Source organism: Adiantum capillus-veneris, chromosome 3, assembly GCF_014529385.1.
Source record: "Adiantum capillus-veneris isolate H3 chromosome 3, ASM1452938v2, whole genome shotgun sequence".
In the NCBI taxonomy this organism is placed as follows: Eukaryota; Viridiplantae; Streptophyta; class Polypodiopsida; order Polypodiales; family Pteridaceae; genus Adiantum; species Adiantum capillus-veneris.
The window spans coordinates 45696211-45724209 of NC_140933.1; the positions used below are offsets into that span (position 1 = coordinate 45696211).

At 44.7% G+C, this 27999-nt stretch overlaps 1 protein-coding gene across 6 annotated transcripts in view; it reads left to right on the plus strand.

Moving 5' to 3' along the window:
• Positions 1-27999, plus strand: part of LOC147460846 (insulin-induced protein) — a 102983-nt gene that overhangs the window by 15650 nt on the left and 59334 nt on the right. For all 6 annotated transcript variants that reach the window (XR_015187536.1, XR_015187538.1, XR_015187539.1 and 3 more), the window contains exon 2: positions 26949-27100. Coding sequence is in view for 1 of the 6 variants with exons in the window: in XM_086508534.1 (XP_086364660.1) it covers positions 26949-27100 (152 nt within the window). In the remaining 5 variants the exon portion in view is untranslated. The remainder of the gene's footprint in view (positions 1-26948; positions 27101-27999) is intronic.

Below are 27999 nucleotides of genomic sequence, written 5' to 3' on the forward strand. Positions count from 1 at the left end.
CGCTGATCTGCTGCTAGACAAAAACGCTAAATTCTGCAGGTGCAAAAATGCTGTTATTCCAGGCTGAGAACGCCAACGTTTCAAGGCTGAAAATGCTAGGTTTTTTTTTTTGGGGGGGGGGGGGGGTTTCTTGCTTGAGAAGCTTTCTAGAGGGCCTGCTGCAACTTGGTGCCTATGCTCTCCTTCCTCTTTTGCTAGATTCCACTAGTGCTAGGTTTTCTTTTATATTTGCTTGGCTCAATTGCCCTACCCAGTTCCCAACAAAAGTCACTTAAAAATAATAAGTGAAAAATGGCTAAAATAGGGAAAATAGGTTCTGTGCATTGGAAAATACTCCTGATGGATTTTGATGATCATGCTGTGTGCAACCAGAGGATATGCATCTACTCTAATTGCCTGGGCATGCACGGTCTGCGAACAGACTCACAAAAATGCCAAAACAATTCCTAAGCTAGGCTAACTGAACCCTTGTCATGAAGTAGCTTGTCCACATGCACATAGGGTTAGATGTGCACGTGACAATATGTGTGTGTGTCGGGTGCGTATGCAGAGTTTGGATTTTGCATGCTTTGTTCTTGAAATCAACTTGTGTGTGTGTGTTTAAGTGGGTGCGTGAGTGTGTGTGAAGTGTGTTTTTAGAGCATGTTTTTCGTTTGATTCCTTTGTTTTCTTTTTTGTCTTCTTTCATTGTGTTCTTCTTATTCTCCTTGCTTTCTTGTGTTCTATGCATTGGGTCGTTTGAGTTTGCTCTTGATGGCTTGCAACTCTGCTCTCTACTTGCTCTACGAGGTTTCAACATCAGTCAGGTCTCCACAAGGTTGCTCTCATCAGAGCCTCCTTCCACTGCCTCCTTGGAGTTCCCTCCTTAGCTCTAGTTCTCAGGAGCCACCTTCAGCAAGTGGATTCGTTTCCATCCTGTCTGATAGCTCCTCATTAGCTCCATGCATTACTTTATTGCTCATCTTCTAGCGCACCCTCTTGCATTATCTTGGTGATTTCAGTTGCTCTCTCCCTTTTGTTTACATTGCCTTTTGTTGTTAGATCATACCAGTTGGTGGACAATGCCCGACGATTTTGCCACCAAATTCTAGGGCTGATCTGATGCAAAACACTATGCTGATCTGGTGCAAAAAGGCTTGGCTGAATTGATGCAAAACGATGGGCAGAACTGATGCAAAAACGCTGATGATGTTGGGGTGCTGGCGATGGAAATGCTAGGTGCTGTGGGCGTTGGGTGCCCATGTGATACTCGGATCTGATGTCCAAAAAATTGAAGGCCAAGTGACTCCTTTATAGGGTTTTTTGCTATTTGCCCTACCTACTATTTAAAATTGTCATGTCAAAGTCACTTATTAATAAATGACTTAAGTGACTGTTCATATACCTATATGCTTAAGTGACTACTGTGCAAGTGAGGGTGTGCAACTATGACCTGCCTGATCATGCACGTCCTTCTAGAGGCTCACATAGTGCTAGGCTAGATCCTAAGCTATACTAACTAAGACTGATACTGACCTGTAGCAGTAGCTTGTCCACGTGGCTCAAGTGCAATGCACACGTGACATCCCTTGGTAAAGGTGAGACACAACTGCTGAATTTCTGCATGTGGATGCTGTTTGTACTTTGATGCTGAATGCTTTCGATGTTTGCAGATGCATAAACCGATGAAAATTCCTTCAAACCGGTGCGTACTATGGATGTAGGGGTAGTGAGAAATAAGATAAATTAATTATTGGAATTTTAAGTGAGGGTTTTCCTCACTGGAGACATTCGAGTACAAATATTCCTAGTGTGTGTTATTCAGAGAAATGACGGAAGCATTGTGAATGGGAATATTTGTAAGGCCACCAGGAACGGGTACTTTTGATGTGTCGCATCGGATGGGTGACAAGGAGAATCGGGAAGAAGTATTCGACCATCCGGGAACGGATATCTCTGATGCGTCATAGGATGGGTGACATCGAGCATCGCGAAGGCGTAAGTTCGGTAGGAGAAACTAGGTGATGGGTATTCTTGATGCGGCTCATGGTGGGTGGCGGGGGCATTGGAAAGGGAATATTCCATAGTCAGGAGGAAATTCCGAATTGTGTTAGAATTGTGCACAAGCATGAGCAAGCACTTAAATGAAGATGGGTTCAGAGGAAACTTTGAGGAAAAATAGATATGCTTTCTAAGACAACAGGTTGTTGTTTGGAAAAGAAAATGATGTTCCGTAAAGAGGTGTATGTCTACATTGCATCTGTGCATGTGGTTGCATTCATGAACACCTGTGTTGTGATTGTGTAAGCATTTTCAGCTTATTAGGTTTTAAGAGTTCTTAGCAGGTTCATACCATTTTTAAAAGAGGCCGGCCACCCACTTTATAAGTGGGCAGCCACTTGGTAAAAAATGCAAGAAATCCAAGCGCCTTCACTCTCCCTCTCTTTTTTGCAGAAGCAAAAGCGATTTCTCTCTCTTCAGCCTTAGGCGCCCCCAACTGCCCTATTCCTGCCTAGAGGGACTCTTCTATTCTTGCTGGCTGCCAGGAGTTACAAAAAGCGAACTCTTCCCCTCTCAGATATAGAAAAAGAAAGCGCTAGCAAGAAGGAGACGCTACTGCAGATTTCAACTGCGAAGACGACACTACTGGTGATGCCCATGGCTGCCCCGTATGTACGTGATGTCGCCAAGACCATGTAGGTGAGTTCCATCGCAAAGAAGTGCCTATGGGGAGTGTTTCCATCGCGACAAGTTGCTGTTTTTCTCTGTTTACAGCCCATAAACGTTGTAGATGGGGCTCATTTACGAGAAGGAACCCGAGAGCACACCTCTTCTGTGTGTAGGATTGGAAGAGAGACTTCTCCACATAGGGATCTCTATGAGGGAGTAGGAGTAGAGGAAGGCACGAGTCTTTGCAGGAGAAAGACGCCGATTAGCCCAAGGGTTTAGCACCCTGAGTTTGGGAGTAGATCCACGGATCTGAAAGTGGTAGACTCTCGAGTTGGGATCCGCAAGTTGAGATTCCCAAGGAAGAACTAGGAGTTTTTTTCGGTTTTGAAGTGGTTTCCTTGGGCTAAATTTTGGAAATTGGAAGCTTTTGTGCATTTTTTGATGATGTGAACTTGATTTTTGATGTGTGAGGGGCTTCAACTTTCAAGGCCTTGATGCAACATGGTTGTGGCAAGGAAGCTTTAGGATTTTTAACAAGATGTGAAGAGTTTTCGACTATGCTACTAGCAATTTGATGAACCAATCTCCCGAGCCACTCACTTGGCTCACATACAACACCCGAAAGGGCATACATGAGGGCTCAGGACACTCCGGTCAAGTTCGATGAAGTTGTCTTTGCAAATGGCAATTTCTTAGAAGAGTCGAAAATGAGACGCGTGACCCAAACAAGTGAAGGGGATTGCGAGTACCTAGAGGTATACCAAATCTTTGCAAGGAACTGAAAACAAGATTCGAATTTAATTCAAGGCTGAGTTTTCCGAGATTTTTTTTTTTTCTCGCTTCTACACTTTGAGGAAGGTATTAGAGAAGATTCGGATCAGTTTGTCCAATAGGAGCATGAGCAAGTCACTGATTACGTAAACAGGTATTGGTTCACTCTTCCAAAGGTGGCTCCATCCTTGAATCTCTCTCAGGAAGAAAAGATGAAGAAGTATAATGAAGGACTTGTACCCGAACTTCGTAGAAGCATGCAAATATATATTTGCAAGAAGCTTTGTAGCGGATGGTGGAGTCAGCCATGCAAGCTGAAAGTGTACACTTCAGTGTACGAAGAATCTAATCCCCACAGTGGGATTGGAACCATTGAACACGGACACAACAAATTTTTGTTACCTCTCCTGAAGGATACATTGCTATCCACAGAAAGCTTTGGAGTAAGAGAATTCACTCTTTACTTCTGAGGTTTAGAACAGAAGACCCTCAACCTTAAGTGAGAGGGCAGGTCTTTGAGCAAAGCTACATCTTTGAGGAAATTATAAAGTGCGTTTTTTTGTTTCGCACGCAGTGTACATATGTCTAACCAGGACTGATCACTCTCGAGTGATAATGAGAGTAGAGTCAAGTTGGAACATTGTTTATATGACAAATTGGTTCGATCAACTATCTGGACGATCATTGATTGATCTAGTATATGGTAGTTCTCCAACAAACTACCTGCTACTGCTGGTAGGACATTATGAAGGAACCATTCCGAGCTTTCAAGCAAAAGAAAGCTTTCACTAATCTTGAATACCCTATGAGCCCATACCCCCTACCCTGGAAGGGCTTGGAATGGAAGATATGGTAGTGCTTTTTGCACAAGTGAATGAACACTCTCTATTTGAGGAAAGGAGCGATAGTTGGATACGGTCTGTGCTCAAGGATTTCCAAGATTGAAATCCCAGTTTTCTTGATGAGCGGGTTTGCTCTAAGAACGAGTCGAGGGATCATCAAGTTGAGCATTTTCGCTCTAAGGATCTTGAGAGGGAAGGAAATCTCCCGAGTTCATTGAAGCTCTAACATAGCATGAGTATTATGTACACCTTTGGATACATGGGAAACGCATAAGATGCAGACCTTGTTGTCAAGGTGACTCGACTACCAATTGAATTTTTTAATGCTAACGAGAATGAGATGAGCCAACTTCCTTTTCAGGAAGTGGAATGGCATGCGCACATGCCATTCCGAGACGAGAATCTCGATGTGAGATGTGTTCGATTACTCCGAGTTTCTCTACTGAGAAGGGGTTTTCTGATGGTCGTTGATCATCGAGTACGTGATGTGGATTGATCCCTAAAAGTAGCAAGTTATGGTTGCAGTATACGTGAAACCGGCCCTTAGGGCGGTGTCGTGCTGTTGCACGTGTACAATCTGAAATAAAAACATTCACCTCACTTTTGACACCTTTTAATGCATGGAAATAAAAGCAATTATGTACATATTGTGATATATGCTCAAGCGACTACTACGATCGCTATTATGTACATACCTATTCGGGGAGTCGTGGCCCTGGATGTGGTGCTATTGCGTGTTTTTCCACTTGCTAAGATGCCTAATTTGGTTTTATGATGTACATATTCCAAGTGATCTCTACAGTTAAGGACAACTGTCTATAAGTGAGAGGGATGTTGCTAAATTAGCTTTATCTGACAGAAAAATAATTCCAAATGAATTATTAGAATTCTAAGTGAGAGGGTTTTTCTCATTAGAGACATCCGAGTACATATATTCCTAGTGTCATTCAGAGAGATGATGGGAGCACTGTGAACGAGAATATCTGTAAGGCCACCAGGAATGGGTACTTCCGATGCGTCACATCGGATGGGTGACAGGGAGCATTGGGAAGAGGTATTCTACCATCCGAGAACGAACATCTCTGATGTGTCATAGGATGGGTGACATTGAGCATCACGAAGAAGATTGCACCGTAAGTTCGATAGGATAGGACTAGGTGATGGGTATTCGTGATGTGTCTCACGGTGGGTGACGGGGTATTGAAAAGGGAATATCCCATAGTCAAGAGGAAATTCCAAACTGGGTTAGAATTGTGCAACTTGAATGAAGATGGGTTCATAGGAAACTTTGAGGAAAAATAGATGCTTTCTGAGAAAGCAGGTTGCTTTTTGGAAAAACAAATGCTCATATAGAGGCCTATGTCTGCATTGCAACTATGCATGTGGTTGCATTGAGGGACGCCTGGGTTATGATTGTGTAAGCATTGATTTCAGCTTATAAGGTTTTACAGAGTTCTTAACAGGTTTATACCATTTTGAAAAGAGGCCGGCTGCTCACTTTATAAGTGGACAGCCACCTGGTAAAAAAAGCAAGAAATTCAAGCGCTTTCAAAGTTCACTCTCCCTCTCTTTTTCGCAGAAGCAAAAGCGATTTTCTGTCTCTTCAGCCGTAGGCGCCCCCAACTGCCCTATTCCTGCCGAGAGGGACTCTTCTGTTCTTGCCGGCTGCTAGGAACTACAAAAAGTGAACTCTTCCCCTCTCTCAGATATAGAAAAATCAAGTGCTAGCAAGAAGGAGATGCTGCTGCAGCTTTCAGCTGCGAAGATGACACCGCCTGTGATGCCCATGGCTGCTCTGAGTGTTCTGGATGTTGCCAAGACCATGGAGGCGAGTTCCATTGCGAAGAAGTGCCTATAGGGAGTGTTTCCATCGCAACAAGCTTCTGTTTTTCTCTGTTTTCAGCCCATAAACATCGTAGACGGGGCTGATTTACGAGAAGGAACCTGAGAGCACTTGTTCTATGTGTAGGATTGGAAGAGAGACTTCTCCGCGTAGGGATCTCATCCAGGATGTTTGAGAACCGAGTTGCATTCCCAATGTTGAGACTTCGAAGGTAACGTTTTTATGTTACGATCTCTGAGTGTTTGTTTGCAGGTGTACTTCCTCTTCATGAGAAAGTAGGAGCAAAGGAAGGCATGAGTCTCTGAAGGAGAAAAGCGCTCTGAGGAACTAGAGCAGGATCAGCCCCAAGGGTTTCGCACTCTGAGTTTGGGAGTAGATCCACGGATCTGAGTTTGTGACTCTCGAGTTGGGGTCCGCATGATTCCTAAAAAGGAAGGACTTCGCGTCCAAGAAAGTAGAGCTCTTTTGCAGGAACAGGACTCTGAGAACAGAGTAGGAAAAGAGTTGCAGGGATGCCATGCCCTAAGTCTGGAAGGTGAGATCCAGAGGTGAGAACCTTGGTTCTTGAGGATTAGCAATAAGGAATAGAAGTTCCTTCCAGGAAGGTGGTAATACGCTCGGTTTAAATACTTGTATAGACTTATTCCCAGTGATGAAGATACTTTTACGGGGGGGGGGGGGGGGGGGACCAGCCCAGCTTCTGGTCTCTAGTATTGTGTCGATCTTCTTACTCACTTTCTCTCTCTATTTCTCTCTATATGCTGTGGCTTCAGTATTAAGTGATAGATTCAATTTATCTGAGTATATTTTATATTGTTATGCGCTCCCATTTGTGATGATGGTATCAGAGCATGGTCTCCTCTCATTGTTTGCAAAAGAGGATGACTACGGGAAGATACGGGAAGAAGCCATGACAAGCCAAGAGAGTAGTAAGCAGCGGAACTCTTAAGACCTGCAAAAAAAGCTCGCAGAGTTTTAATTCTTTTTCTCTTTGCAGGAAGTCGACAAGACTTGGAATTCTCTGAGGAGGCGATAAGAGCATGATGCTCAAGAACCTAGAATCCAAGGAGCTGTGAAATGAACGCGGAGAAGGATCTCTCGGCTACACAGACTGCCTACAGATACGCGTTGGACGAACCACCCGACCATAGCCACCATCCGGCAGCTCCCTCGTGCTATAGCCAGCGTTCGAGGACGTAGGCGTGCACCTGTAAGACCGAGCGTCCCATACCCGGCCTCACCTCCTCGAGGTGACTCGCGCACTCCTAGCCTCGCGGGCTAACCACTGGCACTCTGCTAGTGGGAGTCGATAACTGTAAATGAGGCCTTGGCCTCCCTTTTATAATAATGGCCGGCCACACTGGCCGTGCTCACACTACGTCCGCCCGGACACTGGACGCCCATCTTGACGGCATTTTGGCTAGATCCACTCTCTTGTGAGCGGGACATAACATACTTCCCCCCTTAAGAACCATTGATGTCCTCATCAATGAAGTGGGGATACTGAGCCTTCAAAGCTCTAACAGGTTCCCAAGTAGCAAACCTTTTAGATTGATCCTTCCATTTAATTAAGTACTCGTCATAAGCCTTTTGACACGAATGACGGTGTCAGGAGTTTTTTGGAGCAAGGGATTGCGCATATGTACATATACATGCATGGTGCATCGAATAAAGGATTGCTCATTTTCTAGAGCCAGGTGGTTATGTGGGGCCCACATGTGTACAGGTAGGACAGCATGTACATAGTGCATCGATTTTCACTATTACCAGTACCACTGTGTTTTTCTACAATAATGAGGAGTTTATAGCGCGTAAAACTTCTCAAGGAAGCTATCCGCGGGCCGACGACATGAGGTAAGCAGGTGCGTCAGATGGCATCGAGTGGCGTCAGGAGGTTGAACGGGGTCAATATTTGCACGTGGATGAATACGGACACAAAGTGGTGTTTTCTTGTGAGAGTTATGCAGAAAGGTCATCATTAGGACCACTTTTTGGGGCCACTTCACGTGGTGGCGAGATGCATTATTGGAAAAAAGCTGAGTGCCAGATGTGCGAATGATGCAAAAAGGTGACAACTATGCACTGCGAGGTCAGTTTTTGGCCTGTTCGGGATCCGTTTGAGGTCATCTAAAAGGCCAAGGGTGCCCAAGTAATAAAGCTAAGAGTGGGAACTGAAAAAACAGAGAGAAGACCAGAAAAAACGTGGAGAAGAGAGGAGGAACAGCCGCAGGTGTGTTTTTGGTGTTTTTGGAGCCTGTTTTGGCCGTAAACTGCTCATCCGAGGTCGGATTTGAGCACTTTGACATTGTAGACTGGGGTTTTGGGCCGTTCCGGACGCGATGGTGCTGTCCATTTTGCCAAATTCCTCACTCTTTTCCTGCTGTTTTTCTGTGTAAGTTTCTCCTATGAGCGAAGTTTCTGCTCCAGTTTGTGATTGTATCTGGTATCTTTTACCCATATTGTGTGAGTTGTTTGCCCCATTGGTGTTGGCCCAAGCTCATTTGTATCTAAAAATCAGAAATTCTCCTCTTTTGAGCTGAGTTTTTTGGGTGTGTGTGCGTGTGTGTGTGTCTGTGTGGAGTGGGCAAGTGGATAGTCTCTCTCCTCTCACTCCAGAGGTGTGTTCCCTGCCTCGGCCAGGTGTGTTGTCTACGCCGAGTGGTGCCCCATAGTGTGTGTGTGTATCTTCCCAAGAGTGTGTGTCGGGTCGTTATAGAGGCGCTGTGTGTGTTTTCATCCCGCTCACATTCTTTACGATGATCTAAAACTGCTTCTGGTTCTCGAGGAATATACTGAGTTTGCATATCTTGCCATACATTTTCCTCGATAGACACAACAACGTCGGCTTCGCCTAATTTCACTTCAAGGCGGCTGACATGAAAGACTGGATGTACACTAACATCCGAAGGAAGAGCCAGTTTGTAGGCAACTTGGCCAATTTTCTTTGTGATCAAGAACGGACCACAATATCTAGCTGAAAGCTTATAATGCTTTCCTGTTCGCATAGTCTTGGAATCCTTGGGGATCTTCAGATAGACCCATTGTCCCACATCTAGAGTCCTTGGAGACCTCTTTTGATTAGCATAAGTAGTGACTCGATCACGAGCCATTCTTATACTATCCTTAGCCAATTCGAGCATTTCTTGCATGTCATACAGGAAATCACGAGCTTGGCGTTCCTTGACTTTCTCTAAGCCAATGGCAATTGGGAATTTAGGTTCAAATCGATACATCAGCATGAACAGGCTACATCCAGTAGCAGGATGCTTGCTACTATTATAGGCAAACTCTAACTGTGGAAGATACCTTTCCTAGTTAGACTGCTTATGAGAGACATAGGCTCTCAACATGTCCTCTAATGTCTGATTCATTCTCTCAGTTTGTTTGTCGGACTCAGGATGGTCAGAAGACGACATACTCAACTTCGTTTGAAGATGAGCAAACACATCTCGCCAAAATCGGCCAGTGAACTTAGTATCTCGATCACTGACGATATCCTTCGGCAGACTATACAGCTTATAAAGCTGATCGACAAATAAAACTGCCAACTCATGGCTTTTTACTGTCGACTTTGTTGGTATAAACTTCGCCATTTTTGTGAGTCTATCGACCACAACCCAAATAGCGTCATTGCCCTAACTAGTATTTGGTAAACCAACGATGAAGTCCATGGAAATACTCTGCCACTTGGCATTTGGGATTTCCAATGGATGTAGCAAGCCAGCTTTCCTAAGGTGCTTTGCCTTATTGACCTGACACTGAGCGCATCTCTTCATATAGCTCTCTATGTAAGAGCGCATTCTTGGCCAATAGAAATATCGCTTGACCAAAGCCAAAGTTCTCTGGATGCCTGGGTGCCCAGCGCTAGGAACATCGTGGCATTCGTACAAAATCCTTTGTCGAATCTCATCGATTTCCGGCACGCAGACTTTACCATTTCTGAACAATAGTCCATCTCTTATGGAATATTGTCGCTGTCTCGCCTCTCGAGCACAACTCACTTGAGTCTCTGGACCACCCAAGCTTGTATGCAAGTCGTGCCCCGCTTCGACCTCGTTCCATATCTTGCCAAAATGGCCATCGGAATGACATAGCCCTCGAAGAGAGAGATAGAAATCCGTTGAGATTTCAGCCATAGACAAGGCATTAACCTCAGGAGTCCTGCTGAGCGCATTGGCAACTCGATTGCTGGATCCTTTTCTATAACGGATCTCAAAGTCAAACTCTAGCAATAGCTCAACCCATCTAGCCTTCCGGCCTCTGAGATCACCTTGATCATAGATATAGCGCAAGGAGTGATGATCTGTCCATGCAACAAACGTAGAGCCATACAGGTAGTGCCGCCATTTCCTCAGGTTGTGGACTACAACATAAAGCTCCTTTTCGTACGTTGAATAACGCATTTCAGCGTCGGAAAGCTTCTTACTTTCAAACGCAACAAGACGTCCATCCTTGTATAACGCCGCACCAATAGCATAATCACTAGCATCCGTTTCAACCACAAATGGTTTGCTAGGATCCATAATGTGCAATATTGGCGCAGTAGTCACCAAGTGCTTTAGTGTCCGAAAGCTCTCGTCGAGACGCTCATTCTAGACAACAGGGGGATTATCTTTACGATGAGGACCCGAAGTCTTCGGCCCTTTCACCCCTCCTTTTAAAAGTTGCGTAAGCGGAGCAGCAACTTTAGAGGAATCCTTGATAAACTTGCGAAAGAATCCAGTAAAGCCTAAAAAGGACTTCACTTGGCGTACATTCTTCAAAATGGGCCAATTTCGCACTTTATCCAACTTTTCAGGGTCAACGCAAATTCCATAGCGAGTAATGATATGACCCAAATACAGAAGCTCTTTTTTAAAGAATTCACACTTAGAAGTTTTAGCGTAAAGCTTCTCAGTTCTCAATACTTCGAGAACAACGCGTATGTGCGCTAGGTGCTCAGACAAACTTCGGCTGTAGATCAAGATATCATCGAGAAATACAACAACGAAGTTGCCTAAAAATAGTCTCAGCAGATCATTCATCATCTGCTGAAACGTAGCCGGAGCATTGGTCAAACCAAAAGACAAGACCAAAAACTCGTATTGACCATAACGCGTATGAAAGCCTGTCTTAGGAATATCTTCCAGTTTGATCCGTATCTGATGATAGCCTGATCGCAGGTCTATCTTCGTAAAATACAATGCTCCATGGAGCCGATCTATCAAATTGTCCATGCGCGGGAGCGGATACTTGTTCTTGACAGTGAGCTTATTCAACCCCTTGTAATCCACGCAAAAGCGCATAGTGTTATCCTTGTTTTGAGAAAGTAGCACTGGCCCACGGGGATTTGCTAGGCCGAACAAAACCCCTGTCGAGATAATCTTTGAGCTGTCGCTGAATTTCGTCCTCCTCGGTTTTACTAAACTGATAGGGTTGCTTTGAGAAGGGCTGACTACCAGCCACAAACTCAATGCCATGATCTACTCCTCTCGAAGGCGGCAAGCCAGGAGGTAGATCATCAGGAAAAACATCCTTGAAATCAATCATGATTTCTCGGATAAGGTTGGATTCATCGGAATCCCCAAGTTCAACAGAAGAACATGAAACATTTTTACGAAATTCAGTGATAGAAGTACTAAGCACTAATGAATCAAACCAAACAGAGGGTACACATTGATAAAAGTCAACATCAGAAGACTTTATTTCTTTATACATTTCCAAAGCAGTAACAACTGGTATTGCAAAACCATTATTTACAGACTTTTGATTACAAAGTGACACAGATACATGAGGCGTTTCTGCTTAACAAAAACAAGAGAGTGATGTACATAGTCTATATACAATGAGTCTTGTTTATCATAAAACCATGGAATTTCTAAAATAACATCTGCTCTGTTCAGGCACATGATGTGGAAATCCAGGCTCTCTTTGTAATCAGCTAGCTTGAGCGACAAGTCTGGAAGCATCCGATTCCATACATCCGTATCCACGCCACGAGCCATCTTCACGTGATACTCATGGTCACTGTCCCGCGTCCGCAGGCTCAGTTTCTGCACCAATTTTGCATCCACAGAATTGTGTGAGCTTCCATTATCAAGGAGTAAGGTCACGTGGTGAACATTGATCTTCCCGAGGAAACGGAGAAGATCGTGCTTATCAAACACTTTGGTGCTAAAAGTACAATTAGTGCATGAATTGTGCGCTAAATGATGGATTTCAACTTGAACAACATCAGAGTTACCTGAGATCTCGTGAATCTGAACCGAAGGGCGACCTTGCGGTTTCTGTGTCTTCTTCTTCTTGGGACAATCCTTGATTTGGTGACCCATCTGGCCACATCTGAAGCAAGCCCACTTCTTCACTGCATTAGCAACTGAAGCATCTGGCTTTCTTCTTCTCTTGAGAAGATCTCGGCGGTGATTTGAATTTATGCTGGAATCGGGGTCGCTTCCTTGAAGCACCCTCACCGGATTGATGGTCTGCAGTTCTTTTCTTCTCATAGTTGGCTCCATTTATCAAATGGAAAGTCTTGGCCTTTGCCATTGCATCCTCGACATCAGTCGGGGCTTTGTCCTTAATTAAGGCCCAATGGTAGTCCTCATGCAATCCCAACAGATACATGTGCACTGCATGAGTAGAATCCATCTTGCAGAAGGTGAGCGCCTCTTTGAAAGCTGTTGTATATTTATCAAAAGACAAAGTTTTCATCGAAAGACTCTGCAGTTTAGCATAAGCTTTCAAAGGGTCCATTTTAGCGAAATCCCTCTTGAATTTCACACAAAAATCAGCCCACGTCGTAGGCTTCTCTGTCATGTCGCACCACCAGGTAAGTGTCTTACTGCGCAGATAGAGAGGAATCGTTTGAATCCTCCGTTCATCATGCTCCCCATGAAGATCAAAATATGTGGTCCACTGATGTAGCCAGTTATTTACGGCCAGTTCCGTACACTCCTCTTCACCCGAGAAATTTGTAGTTTTGTACGGAATTGTGGCAGTCGGACCACCCTGTGAACGCCCAAAAGAAGCAATCTGTATCCGCAATTGCTGGAGATGGGTTTCCTCCTCGGAAATACGTGCAGTCGTCGACTGAGCCATATTTTCGAGAGTAGAGAGTTGGGAACTGAGCCCCTGTACGACCCCTTCGAGAGAGGCCAAGCGAAGGTTCGTCAATACATTCATGTTTTCTAGAGCGGTAATACGCTGGTCGAAACTCTCGAAAGTACTTGTAATCCATGTGTAGAGAGCATGCGCGAATGGAATTTGGATGTTACTTGGCGCGTTGTCACGTTGCACATCTGAGCTGGAGGAATCCATGGTGAAGTGCGTGAAAAACTGGAAGTTTCACGCGAAACGGGCCTTTTCTGCACTTTTTGATCGCGAAAAAGTGAAGTTCGAGGAGCTCCACGCCTCGGCATAAGCGTGTGAAGGCGAGCAGGTGATGGCGGGGGCGCGAGAGCGCGAGCAGGTGAGAGAGAGCAGGCTCGGGGAAGAAGCAAGAGAGTTTAAAACTCAATTCTCTGCAACTTACAAGTCTCTGTAAGTGAGTTTTAACAAAATTCAGGTTTCATACTTATTGAAAAAAAACAAAGTGTCCTGGCCACTTTTAAATTAAAAGGCCCACTTAAAATTAATAAAATGTAACGAAGAGAGAGGGAAGCGTAAAAAAAAGTCCAGCGCTCGGAAAAAATTAGCCGTAGGCTGTGGACGCGTGGAGAGGAATTGGGTCCCTGCACTCAGCGTGCGTGCATGTGCCCCTCACGCTCATCAGCGCCAGCCTGGAGCTAACGCATAAGGCCTTTTTGACGTCGAGAACCAAAGTCCACGCTCCCCCTCAGAATCCCAACGCAGCTCCATGCCAAGCATACATACAGAGAGAGGTATCTCTCTCTCTCTCTCTCTCTCTCTCTCTCTCTCTCTCTCTCTCTCTCTCTCACGTAGGCGTGCACCTGTAAGAACGAGCGTCCCATACCACCCGGCCTCACCTCCTCGAGGTGACCTCGCGCACTCCTAGCCTCGCGGGCTAACCACTGGCACTTTGCCAATGGGGGTCGATAACTGTAAATGAGGCCTTGGCCTCCCTTTTATAATAATGGCCGGCCACACTGGCCGTGTTCACACTACGTCCGCCCGAGCACTGGACGCCCATCCCAACGGCATCTGGGCTAGATCCCCTCCCTTGTGAGCGGGACAACATAAGTCGGGTCCGTGCACTTAGCATGCGTGCGTGTGCGTCTCACGCTCATCAGCACCAGCTTGGAGCCAACGCATAAGGTCCCAACGCAGCTCCATGCCAAGCATACATACAGAGAGAGGTATCTCTCTCTCTCTCTCTCTCTCTCTCTCTCTATGCTTCGAACAGAGGAACTTACAGAGAGAGATTCGAAAGGATACAGCATGCTGAATTTTAATCTAAAACCTGCAATTTAATAGACAATCCTCCGATTTAATAAGTAACCCACTGAAAAATTCCATTTTTCTGCACTGTCACCTGCGAATTTGCTGAATCTTGTCAAAAATCAGCAACTGAACATTATTTTCATACTTGAAAACATGTTTTCGAGAAGAATACTAGGTAATTTCAGCAAATTAATCACTAACAATTACATGAAATTGAGGTTCCCCGACTCAAACGGATCCGTAGGTGTGCACACGGTCCATTCCGTAGCCAAGCCGGCTCTGATACCATGAAATGAACGCGGAGAAGGATCTCCCGGCTACACTGACCGCCTACAAATACGCGTCGGACGAACCACCCGGCCATAGCCACCATCCGGCAGCTCCCTCGTGCTGGAGCCAGCGTTCGAGGACGTAGGCGTGCACCTGTAAGACTGAGTGTCCCATACCACCCGGCCTCACCTCCTCGAGGTGACCTCGCACATTCCTAGCCTCGCGGGCTAACCACTGGCACTCTGCGAGTGGGGGTCGATAACTGTAAATGAGGCCTTGGCCTCCCTTTTATAATAATGGCCCGGCCACACTGGCCGTGTTCACACTACGTCCACCCGGACACTAGACGCCCATCCCGACGGCATTTGGGCTAGATCCACATAACAAGCTAAATGTTCGAGATCGTTTAAAACCAAGATGTGAGCCGAATTCTTCGGTTGTAATTCAGAGAAATCTGAAATTACTATCATCTATAGTTTCACCTCACTCCTCTTTCAGAATACCCATGAACACCAAGTCAAGAATCATAGCCAAGAAATCCCGTCATTTGGGAAGGATATGACGAAGGTCTCTAGACTTGAGAACACTCCGATTAAGTTCGATACATTTGACGGAAGGGGAGATGTCCAGAAAGCTATCGCTTTCATTTGACAGTTTGAAGTTGTCTTTGCAAATGACAATCTCTTAGAAGATTTGAAGATGAGACGCGTGACCCAAACACGTAAAGGGGATTGCGAGTACTTGGTGGTATACCAATGCTTTGCAAGGAATTGAAAACAAGATTCCGATTCAATTCAAGGTTGAGTTTTCCGAGAAAATCCCCCCCCCCCCCCCCCCCCGCCTCTACACTTTTGAGGAAGGTATGAGAGAAGATTGGGATCGGTTTGCCCAATAGGGGAGTCAGCCATGCAAGCTGAAAGTGTACACTTCAGTGTACGAAGAACTTAATCCCACAGTGGGATGGGAACCATTGAATACGGACACAACAAATTTTTGTTACCTCTCCTCGATACGTTGCTATCCGGAGGAAGTTTTGGAGTAAGAGAATTCACTCTTAACTTCTGAGTTTTAGAACAGAAGACCCTCAACATTAAGTGAGAGGGCAGGTCTTTGAGCAAAGTTACATCTTTGAGGAAATTATAAAGTGCGTTTTTCTATTTCGTACGTAGTGTACATATGTCTAACCAAGATTGATCACTCTCAAGTGATTATGAGAGTAGAGTCAAGTTGAAACATTGTTTATATGACAAATTGGTTCGATTAACCATTCGGACGATCAATGATCTATCTAGTATACGGTAGTTCTCCAACAAATTACCTGCTATTGTGGGTAGGAAATTATTGTTAGATTTACACCACTCTGTTGCTTCACAGGTCTAGGGCATACATGTACGGCTAGTGTGCCTTTGGGTTGGCCACCCTTTGCATAATGCATTTAGAGTGCACTGTTTGGCCGCCCAACTCTGGGCGGCCACGTTATCCGGCTGCCCTCATATTTCATTTATTTCTTGTTGGGTCGTGGGGGATTTTCTAGGCTTTGTTCTCCCTCCCCTTGGGCACCTATTTATGGGGCCAGGGGGATACCCACTTTCACATCTCATCACACAGAGATCATCTGATGTATTGATGGGGTCTTCTGCTCATGGTAGTCATGGGGGGCTGATTGCCCCCTCTTCACCATCTCTGGCGTCTCTCTCTCTCTCTCTCTCTCTCTCTCTCTCTCTCTCTCTCTCTCTCTCTCTCTCTCTCGCGTGCGCGCTTCTGTACACGGGCACTCTCACATGGTATTAGTCTCCAACACATGGTATGAGCAGCTTCAGGCTCTCCATGGACCAACGCTTCTGCAAAGGTTCTCTCCTCAAGCTTCAATAGCCAGCGTTTCTGAAAAAGGAGCACAGATCTGCCAGCGTTTTTGCATAAGCCAGGCACCCGATGGAAATTGGAGCGTTTTCATCGCGGAGGACCTCCCTCCACGTGTTTTTGCAGATCAGGCCAGCATTTTTGCTTCTGACTGCGAGCGCTACCTCTGTTGGGGACTTTCGTCGCCGGAACAGCCCTCCCTCTACTTGCGTTTTTGCAGCCCATCTGTGTTTTTGGGAGCATCAGCGTTTTCAGCATGGAGGGGCAACGCTTAGCTTTTGGACCCTACAAATCTTGCCTTCCCACCCAACCTTGCATCCGGTGCATTGCCGGTCCGATTCCTTTTCAAAATTTGCAGATTTCAGCCAGCTACCACTGCTGTCTTCTCTGTTTTCAGCCCACCAGGGGTTGTCACATTGATTCCCCGCCCTCCCTACACCCTCTCCACCGCTCCGGACCCTGTCGGGAGCGTACGAGCACGCTGAAAATCTCTGGACAGCAGTGTTTTCATCTCCTTGTAGTTGCATTTTTTGGTGGAGAGTACCATAAACTACCTGAAATTCCACATGTCAGATAGCAAAATACATAGGATGCTTAAAAGTCTACATATTACACACCATGTTTAAAACTTTATACACAAACACAAAACCATAGAAACTTTAGAAATTAGAATTTAGAGACTAGCTTGTTGCTCAATCTGCACACGACACAACGGATACACCAATCAGTCAATGACCATGTGTCAATGAGGCATGTAGACAAAGAACAAAAAGTGGAGAGATGGAAGCTCAAAGTAATAAAGTAACCTTCAAACAATAAGGATTCAGGAGTGTAGAACAAGCCAAAAAACATTCAGGAGTGTATTCTCCTGAATCCAAAACATAAGTAGAGACTAGAGGCTAGAATCTAAAGTGTAGAGTCAACAATGAACACCATAAGTAGAGGTCCAACACCATAAGCAGGCGGCCAGGCGCAGTGAGCTCTAACTTTCACCATAGCTCACATCCTCATCGTCATCACCACCATCCTCGTCCTCGTCCTCATCCTCATCCTCATCACCACCAACTGAGCATGATGTCCCAATCTGACTAGTACCAACAATGGAAATAGGCTCTATCGCATCTGTAGTACTCTCTGCAATGGCCTCCTGAATCTCTTGCAAGGCAAGCAAGCGGTCCTCATCTTTTTCCTTATTGAGCATTTCCAATGTGACCTTCATTCTCTCATAGCCACGCTCTTTGATTTTGGATATGAGCCTCAAGTTCGTGTGTATGTACACAAGCTTCTCTGTATGAGATGGGAGTAGCCTATTTATTCTCTTAATATGAATGAGAGAGAAGGTGCTCCAATTTCTCTCACATGGAGAGGCACATGTCCTTGAGAAAGCACCCTCAAAGCAAGAGCTTGCAAAGCAGGTGTGCAAGCCCCAAAAGTTTCCCATCATTTCACTCCCTCCTGCATCCTATTTTGATCTTTTGTAATGGGATGAGCAAATGAGTTGCTTTCAGCTTTATTAATGTCAAACTCATCAATTAGGGTGCCTTGCAAGGTCAAATCACCCTTGGTGTACCTGTCCAATGCGATCCGTAAGCTTGTACATAAGCCCCATGGTGGCTCCTTCCCTATCAACCAAACGGAGAATTTTCAAAATGGGAGCACAAATTTTTAAAATCAGTCCGGCCTCTTGTTAAAAGTATGCATTAAACACAATTTCCGAGACCTCGATAGCCTTTTCAGTCTTGGATCTCTTCATCTTCACAAATTTGTCATCAATCATAAGCTTGCGTATACCTTGCATGCATCTCTCATCCACAAGATTGGCCAACATAATAAAGTAGTATGCAAATTGAGTGGCTGACGGCTTCACCAAGTCCTTCTTACTAAGTTGCCGAAACAATGCCAACACAGTAGACTTTCTTGTCACAAATGTGACAGTCTTTGTTGCATCCTCCAGCACTTTTGCAACCCAAGCAATCTTGCCAATGTCCTCAAACAAAAGGTTCAAGCAATGGCAGGTACATCTAGTAAAAAAAATGTGTTTCCACTCCCTTTGAATCATCTCCCCAGCACCAACACAATTGGTTGCATTGTCCATGCATACTTGCACAGCATTTGCTTGACCAACCTCTCTGATAACCTGTTTGAGATGCTTAGAAATGAATTCTGATGTCTTTGTTTTCCCAAATGTGTCTACAGCTTTCACAACACTGACCTTTGAATAGAGCATGCAAGAAAGTTAATGATAGGCCTGTGCCTAGTGTCTGACCATCCATCACACACAATAGAGCATCCATATCTTTTCCATTTCGCATGTACACCCGTGATCTCAGTCTTTATGCTTTTGATCTTCTCATTCAATTGTGTGATGCGCAAAGCATCGTGCTTTTCGTACAAGTGAATGAACACTCTCTATATGAGGAAAGGAGCGAGAGCTGGCTACGACATGTGCTGAAGGAATTCCAAGATTGAAATCCCAGTTTTCTTGATGAGTGGGTTTGCTCTAAGAACGACTGGAGGGATCGAGTGTTTTCGCTTAAGGATCTTAAGAAGGGAAGGAAATCTCTCGACACAAAATAGAGTATTATGTACACCTTGGATACATGGAAAACGCATGAAGATGCAGACCTTATTGTCAAGAAAAGTTGACTACCAATTGAATTTTTTTCTACTAGCGAGAATGAGATTACCCTAATTCCTTTTAGGAAGTGGAATGGCATTTGAAATACCTCTCTTGAGCACCTTTTTGCGCACATTATATTCCGGCACAAGAATCTTTATGTGAGATGTGTTCGGTCGCTGTGAGTTTCTCTATTGAGAAGGGGTTTTCTGACGGTTGTTGATCATCGAGTACGCTATGTGAATTGATCCCTAAAAGTAACAAGTTATGGTTGCAGTATACACTTCTCCGTAAGCAAGTCAAGAAATTAACTCTTCTGTCAAGTCAAGAAATTAACTCTTGTGTTCCATGACGGAAAGAACTACCTTCGCCATATATGGGAGAACATCCCTGAGAATCAAAGCGGGTTCGCTCTATTGTGAACCGAGTTTGAACATACGTTCAAAGAATGCCATGGCTAGAATCTTATTTGCCTAAGATTTTGCAAGCCGTCATTGATGCTTACAAAGTGAAACATTTTTTTGATGACCTCCGCAATGAAGTAATGTCAATGGGTGTAAAAAAAAAACTGCTGGTGGTAACACACGTAGGAGGAAAATGCGGAAAGGAGTGCTCCCGTGCACAAGGGATCCTCAAATCGTAACAGTCGGCCTACCTTGAGCAAAAGCCCGGAACAAGAACTTTCTTTGATGAGATGGTAGACTCTGTTGCTAGAGGGAGACATCCTCACATGAGATTAATGCTCTATGATTTGGACATACCCTATGCGGGAGGATACAAGAGGCAAAATCAGCCTCAGACCTCTCACTCTGCAAAGCATCTAGACGCAGAGTCTGAGAGCAGAGGACCATTGGGAGTTGTCCTTTGCAGTGATCAATAATAAAGAAATACCAAAATGGACGCCAGTCTTTGGGGCCAGTGCTTCTAGGCGCCGAACTCCGTCGTGCCGCGTCGACTCTCTCCCCCTCTCTAGTAAAGTTCAGTGATTTTGCAGTTATTGTTCATGTGTCGCTATTGATTTCTTGCTTGCAGTGTCTAAGCTTGTAACAGTGGTATCAAAGTCATGTCAGATTCTACTCCTACAAAGGATCCGATCCCTTTTGCAGCGCACACAAGTTCTCGAGGAGAATCTGATAGAGCAGTCAAGATTTTGTTTGTCAAAGAATTTTCATGTCCCTGCCCCGGACTTACTGATAGAGCAGTTTAGATTTTGTTTGCCAAAGAATCTTTGTGTCCCTACGCCGAATATGTCCCTGCCTCGGACTTATTAGCCACCCCCACCCTTAGTCTTCATTGCTCCGACTTAAGGGCATAAGCCACAAAGAACCCAAGATCACACATGGGTTCTCGTGGAGAATCTGACGGAGATAGCACCTCTCAGGGTGGAGGCGAAGAAAAGTTAAAACCCGGTGCGGAAACTGAAGAAAAGAATAAAGAATTGGGCAAATTTTCGGCGGGGAAGTTTGCCAGAGCGGAGTACAAACGTCAACTGCAGGTTGACACATGGGTGAAAAGATTGATCAAGTACTCCAAAGACTTGAAATTTGCAAAACACTTGAAGAATTACCCGATAAATGAGAGTCACTCGAGATGGTGTAAGGCCTTCGATTCTCTTCTTAGGTCGGGAAGTAAGCTGAAAGGACAGACGAGTGCAAAAAAGCGAAAACTGTACTTGGAAAAAAAGGTATGGACAAAGCTCTTGACAAGAAGATAAACCAAATAATAAAAGGCTTGAAGCACTCTCAGAAGAAGAGGAAATTGGTGGGTTGGATGTCGACTTTCGAGGTGGCAAGCAGATCCAAGAAGCGTGCTCATTTCGAGGATGACTTAGATTTTTCTTCGTCTTCAAAGAGCCCACAATGGATGACCCAAACCAAATTTCACTGAAGCAGCCACATAAGATAGTACATGACCTGTGCCATTCAGAACATCCCTGATAAAATATACTCCTTTTTTAGCCAAGAAATACACCTTTCTAGGTTCTTGCAAAGCTAGAGGCACATCAAAGACTCTACTTCAATGGACGCTTTCCAATGCGAGCGAGTTAGGATCAGTTGGCATATGAGGAGTCCATTGGAGAAAATGCATAATCTCTTTCCAAGATAGAATAAACTTTATAGCGAAAGGACATCAAGAAATTTTGCTTGCAAACTTGCTAAAAACTGCATCCCAATGGGTAATGGTCCAATGCCCAAAAGATGAAGACGACATGTGAACACACATATCTGCCAACATGATAGCCCAGGGTTGTTTTTTGGGAGACGAAATCAAGTAGCAGCATTGATATCCTGGCCAGTACATGATAATGGATATTAAGATTATTCAAACCCCCATGCCGCTTAGGAGAGCACGCTCGATGAGTAGCCATAAGGCAAAGGCTCTTTTTGTGAATGGATGTTCTCCACAAAAGATCCATTGCAAAAGACATGAATCGAGCAAGCTCTGATTTTGTCCACATGACTAAGGGCAAGAAGAACTGAATGTATGCCATAATAATTGCTTGAACAATCCTTAAGCGTACACGCAATGGCCAATTAGAAAGCTTCCAATAATCAACCTTTTGCCTTATCTTCTGCATTACCCATCGAGCCATTTGCGAACAAGTGACCTGCCAGCCTATTGGGTAACCCAAGTGTCGGACCACCGTCGAGGAGTTGACGATCTCCCCGGGCCATATGTCCTTATGCCAGCAGAGTGCATTGAGAGCCAAGAGTTTTGATTTCTTAAAGTTCACAAAGAGGCCAGTGGTCAACCCAAGTAATTTTAAAACTTCCATTAACTTAACATCCAACGGATCATTGCGATCATCCACATATGCTTGTGCTATGAAAGACTTTCCCGCAGGCAAATTCAGACCATGAAGTTCCCCAATTCGCATTACATTATCCAGATACAGCAGCAAGGGATGCTTGGCCACCTCATAAAACAACGCACTCAATGAACATCCCTGTCTTAGCGATCTTGATAACTCCCAGCGCTGAGTAAGTTTGGAATCAAGAAGCGGCGAAGCATAACTGTCTTGATACAACCAATAGACCGCCCGCTGAAACCTTTCACCAAAGCCTAAACAAGCCATTGTCATAGCAATGTAATCCCAATTAATTGTATCAAAGGCTTTTGCAATGTCAACTTGCAGCACTAAAACATCCTGCTTTGTGTACTTAGCATACTCCATGCCGATGTATACATTTGCCAGATTATCATTGATTTGTCTACGAGGAATGAAACCATTTTGTGCTAGATGAATGCCATTATAAAGAAAACCTGTAATCCTGTTTGCCAGCATTTTAGCAACTATTTTGTAAATAACAGGCATAAGGGTGATAGGATGCCAGCTGGCAAATGATTCACATAACTGCTTCTTGGGAAATAGCTTGACTAGACCTTGTTTCCAAGAGTAGGGCATAAATCTGTCCACCCATGCCTTATTAAACATAAAAAGAAGGGGTTGTTCCAGTATAGGCTAGAAGGCGTGGAAAATTTTTTAGCGTCAGACCATCCGAGCCAGATTGCATAGCAGTATTCAGCTCTTCTTTTGTAGAAGGGGCCTCCAAAGCCAAAGCATTAGCATCAGAAATAATTGGGCACACAAATTGGAGAAGCTCTAGGCGAGCTTTGACGACATCCGAAACATCATCACTGCGCGCTGCAACAATGCCGAAAAGTGCTGGATAGCAGTGTCGGCAAGCTCCTGCATGTTGCGAGTCCAATGGTCATCAGACTTTTTTACTCTGCAAATGTTCTCCTTTTGTCTAGAATTATACAGACTCTTGAAGGATTATTTAGTAGAACAACCTTTGTCTAACAAGGCCTTATGTGTGGAGCGAGTCATCCATTTCTGTAATTTGCGTTGATGATTTATCTTAATGACGCGTTGCGCTTCTACCATTTGATCTTGCTTCATTGTTGTAAGAGGTCGGTGTTGCACCGTGTCGGCCAGCAGCTCACAAATATGTTTAGCTTCCGTTAGCGCCACACAAATTCTTGCAGGTAAGATTTTCTGTAATCTGCAGTGACTGCTTGCATCCGTTGAACAAATTGAAACCAAGCAACATCAACATCCTCAAAGACCTGAAGATAAAGAGGAATGGTTGCATGCAAAACCATTGATATTCCCAATGCAAGTGTCATATCCTCCCAAGCAGCACGCTCTGAGCCAAGCATGTGAATACGACCAGTAGAACTGTATTGCGGTGCACGAGTATTATTGAAATCCCCACAAAGAAGAGCATTGTGCAACCAAGAATAATGTAGAAGCTGTCGCCAAAGCTGTGCACGTTGTGTAGAGCTATGAGGTGCATATATAGTGGCGAATTCAAAGATCTGGCCATTGAGACAACATTGAACTACCAACCAACGGCCTGCTTGATCATTATGCGTCATGACCGGCTGCAGATCATGTCTGATCAGTATTGCTGTTCCAGAAAGTCATGAGTACCAGCATAAAAAATATCATATCCAGCAAAATGACCCGTCAAAACATGTTGATTATGCTCCTGTATGCAGACAACATACGGGTGCATAGTATTTACATAATGCCAAAATAGCCTCCATTTATGCGAATCACAGAGGCCTCTGACGTTGTATGAAAGACACCTTTTTGGAGCTTTAAACACGATAACAAAGCGGGTGGTATTTACAAGCTATTTACAAAAGAACTAAATTCTTTAAGCTTCTAACATCGCCTCCACCTGATCAGACTCTGAAGTTTGAATCTCAGGCATTAAAGAGCTATGCTGTGGAATATCAAAATTCATGCCCGAAGAGCCACCGCTAACAATATCTGACCATAACTTGGAGGGAGAAGCCGAGGAAGAAGTTGAAGCATGAGTAGATGCTGTCCAGTTTCGCGATAAGTGTTATTTGACGACGAGAGCGACGGCCTTCCTTGGGACATTCCTTGGGACAGACCCCATCAAAATCTCTTTGCCTTTGCCTTTGTCCCTGTGCATGGAATTGGAAGGGCCGGCATGTTCATTTGCAGAAACCACTTTTGCTTTTCCTTTTTCTTTCTCCTCTTTTTTGTTTTTGCCAACTTGTTGGAAATCCTCCTTGTCGAGCATCATAGTGTTTTTAGTTTCTTGAGGTACGGCAGAAGGTGGCGGGTGATGCAGCACTGTTGGACATTCGGATGCCATGTGACCAAATTTGTAGCAACTTAAAATACCGTGTCCCCATACCTTTGACATTTTCTACTTCAATCACCAAGACTGGTGGCCTTTCTTTATCTGTATCCCATAAAATGCAAAATCTATTTTTACTGCCGGTTGGTCCAGGAGGGCAGACCACTTTCCCCAGTGCCGCCGCAATTGATCACGTAAATATTCTTGAAAATCCACCACCTCAACCCAAACAGGACAAGGATGCTTTATGAGGGATTGATAATCTTTGGTAGGCAACCAGGGGAGGACATGCACCAATTGAAAACCAAACATGAGAGGAGACTTCAAGCATAGCCTGCTTATGATGGGCATCTGATAACAGCACATCATAAAAACCCCAGGCTGCAAAATGCACTCAATCCACGTAAGCACCACCCAAAAGGGATTGAATCCATTGCGCCACATTCTGTGCCAGCGGCATTTTGCCCAGAAAGAAAGTGATAATTCCTTGCTCGGAATACTTCCGAATACTATGGATGGAAGCTTTATTTTGAAGTTAAACGTAGGCGGGACATCATTCCACTTCTCCCTGCTATCCAGAAAGTCGTAAAGAGCATCAAACACAAATTGCGCTGCCTCGGAATCTTGGTGGAACATGTTGCCGTCATCCTCTTGCACACGGTGTCGTTTGCAGGACTCGACAGAGTTTTTGCGCCGTGAATAGGCCATTTGATTTGAAGACATAGATACTCTCACACTCACACTCGCTGTAGCACACGTACACACACACACACACACACACACACCACAGAAGAGAAAAAGAAGGGAGACCCTAAGCTGAAAAACACCTAATATCGCTGTACACACACACTGTGACGCACACCCACGCTCAAATGAAGGAAAAACAGAAGCCCACACACTCACACTCAGACCCACCCACACACGCGTGCACACACCTGAGTGCTGGGCTGGCAAAGGCTGTTTCGCGCTGTCGATACTGATGAGGGCGACTGCAGGAACAGCAGACAGCAGCCAAAGGAGTGGGCACGCGCCAAGAGAGAAAGTACACACAGTAGACACGGAGTGGTGGAAACCCACTTCCAGATGCATTGTCCCTAAAACCCTGGCGCCCCTTTCGGTATTTCTTTTATATTGATTTACACAAGGTACAATTGCCGAGAGGAGAGCTCTCTCGAATCTGCAACTATGTATTTTTTTAATATCGATTTACACAAGGTATAATTACCGGGAGGAGAGAGCTCTCGAATCTGCAAGTGCAAGTCTATCAAAACTTTTCCCCAAGGCTCATATTTAAAGGCCCCAGGCCCTGAAAAGCCTTAATTACAAAAGCTGGCGCTAATTCTAAAAGCTCCTGCTAGTTTAGGCGCCCAAAAGCTTCTCTGTAAAATCTGGCTGGCCTGCCACGTCATCACTTGCGATCTTGCCACATCATCACTTTTGTGACAGTGTGATTGGTTGCTCTCCCATGCTGTAGACTTTAGAGCAGCCTCTGGGCGATGCCCAGTCCAGTGTGAAGAATTGGGGGGTTTGTCTGGTACATGATATAACCCCTCGGCATTAGTACGCCAAACTGCAAGTCTGCAGGATCCTTAGTTTTGTGGGGGAGCCACTCCCAAAATCTGCATCAGGCGATGTTGTCTCTTTGCCATGACCATGCAAAAGAGGTCCCACTGTTGTGCTGCCTCATAAGCGCATCTCTTACATGTAGTAAGAAGCGTATCTCTCATCTAGCATGGTGGTGTGATATCTATCCCAAAAGTCTCTACTCTATGATAGGAAAGCCACACCTCTAGGAGGAGCTAGCTGAGGAGTCCCATACATTGCACAAAGTGGAAATGAGATAGGACCAGAGGAGCGCAAAAGTATTGGAAACTCGATACTCAGCCATGAGAACAGCTTGACTTCCAAATATATTAGGTAGCAGGGCAAATTATGACTTTAAATGGCTGATCTCAAGGAGTGGCTGAAAACTCAAAAGGGCTGATAAAGGCAGCATCTTCAGGCAGGTGTTAGCTGGAAATCAAGATCATCCACTTTCCCCCAAAAGGTAAGCAACGAAGCCAGCTGACTGTATCCCATGAAACATAGCGGGTATCCATACCAGCTCTGAAGAACGCAGATAGCTCTTGATACCAAATTTCTTTTTGTGTGTGTCTGTGGGTAGCACGGGGGGACTCCAAGGAGGACGCCTTTCTTAAAGTTTGACAAACGCTAAGGCTGCTTGAGAGGCATTAAAAAAAGATCAAAGTTGAGGTACAGGGAGGAGGGAAGAACACAATAAGAAAGGGTAAATTCAAAAAGGGATCGGATGGCAAAGTTCGGGGGGGGGGGATCTGTTGTCTTTTTTGTTGTTGTGCGTGTGCGCGAATTGCAGCTGCAACAAGCAACAGAGTGCTTAGTTAGACACTCACTGCTGGGACATTTGCGTGAACCTATCCTGTTTCTCTAAGTATTGTGTCCTTTCTTTTCCAAGTTGTATCTCTACGAGCTTTTCATTGAGGGATGACTCCTTTATTTGTTATTATAGTCTGTATTACATGTTGACAATTTTTGTCTGAAAGACAATTTTAAAGATTATCTTGGTAATTTTCAAGGATTTCCACGAAGGTGGCCCAGCATTGGCATAGCGCTTTCGAGTTTGGGGTTCATCATAGGCCCTGTTCTAGATGGTATTCATTCAAATGCACAACTACTTGTATACGATAATGGAGCAGTCAATATTGGGCCTCTACAAACTAATGTTCTGGTATACTTTTGGTCCCTGCATCGTCTTGCTTTAAATCTGAGCTTGTGAATAGACATTAGTACTCATTTCACCGACCTACAAAATGTTCCTTCTTGTGGTTTTACTTCGCATGTAATTGGAGGCATTCACTTCAGCCAGTATTGCTGCAAGTCCTCTTGCTCCTAGGAAGAGACTCCAAAATTTATACCGCTAAGGTTTCCTCATGTGATTGGTCCTTCTAGGAGCTTGCTAGGAACTTAAAATTCCTTGTAGTGGTGGCTGATATTATTGCTGCATTTCCTAACTTCATTGACAAAGTGGGAGCTTTCTTGAGACCAAATAAACATGATAAAATAGTTACGTCTTCAGCATGTGATCACACACCATGGACAAATTGGTGATGATGGGTGATGGGAAAAAGAACCGATGACCCTTTTTGGTATGTTCTCATGCTTTGACAAAGGACCTTATGGTGGTCTTTGAGCTCATTTTTTGTTAATGACTGAGGAAGCATGTTGCAGGTGTCATTGTGTAGCCGCATACGATGAGTTTTTGTGCCCATCTGCACAAGATGGACCAAGTGTGCCGTTAAGCCTTATCTTATCAGGAGGTCATCTCCTGATGTGGGTATCAGCCTCCTAGACTATGTAGGCTGGCCATCTTATGTAGGTTACCCATTATCCTGCAATGTGGCTGGAATTAGAATCATAGAGGAAAAAGGGATGGAAAATCGGGTCGAGGGCAGGGCTTGGATGGCACCATATCTCATTCCTTTTGACTATACAGTGACATGAAATGGGGAAAGAATCATTCTAGGGATCAGGAGTCACACAGAGGGCCACTCCATGCAAAGAGGGCTCGGATCGAGGATAAGGTACTTCTCTTGCTTGGGTTTTCCATATCTGCAAGGGATACGATAT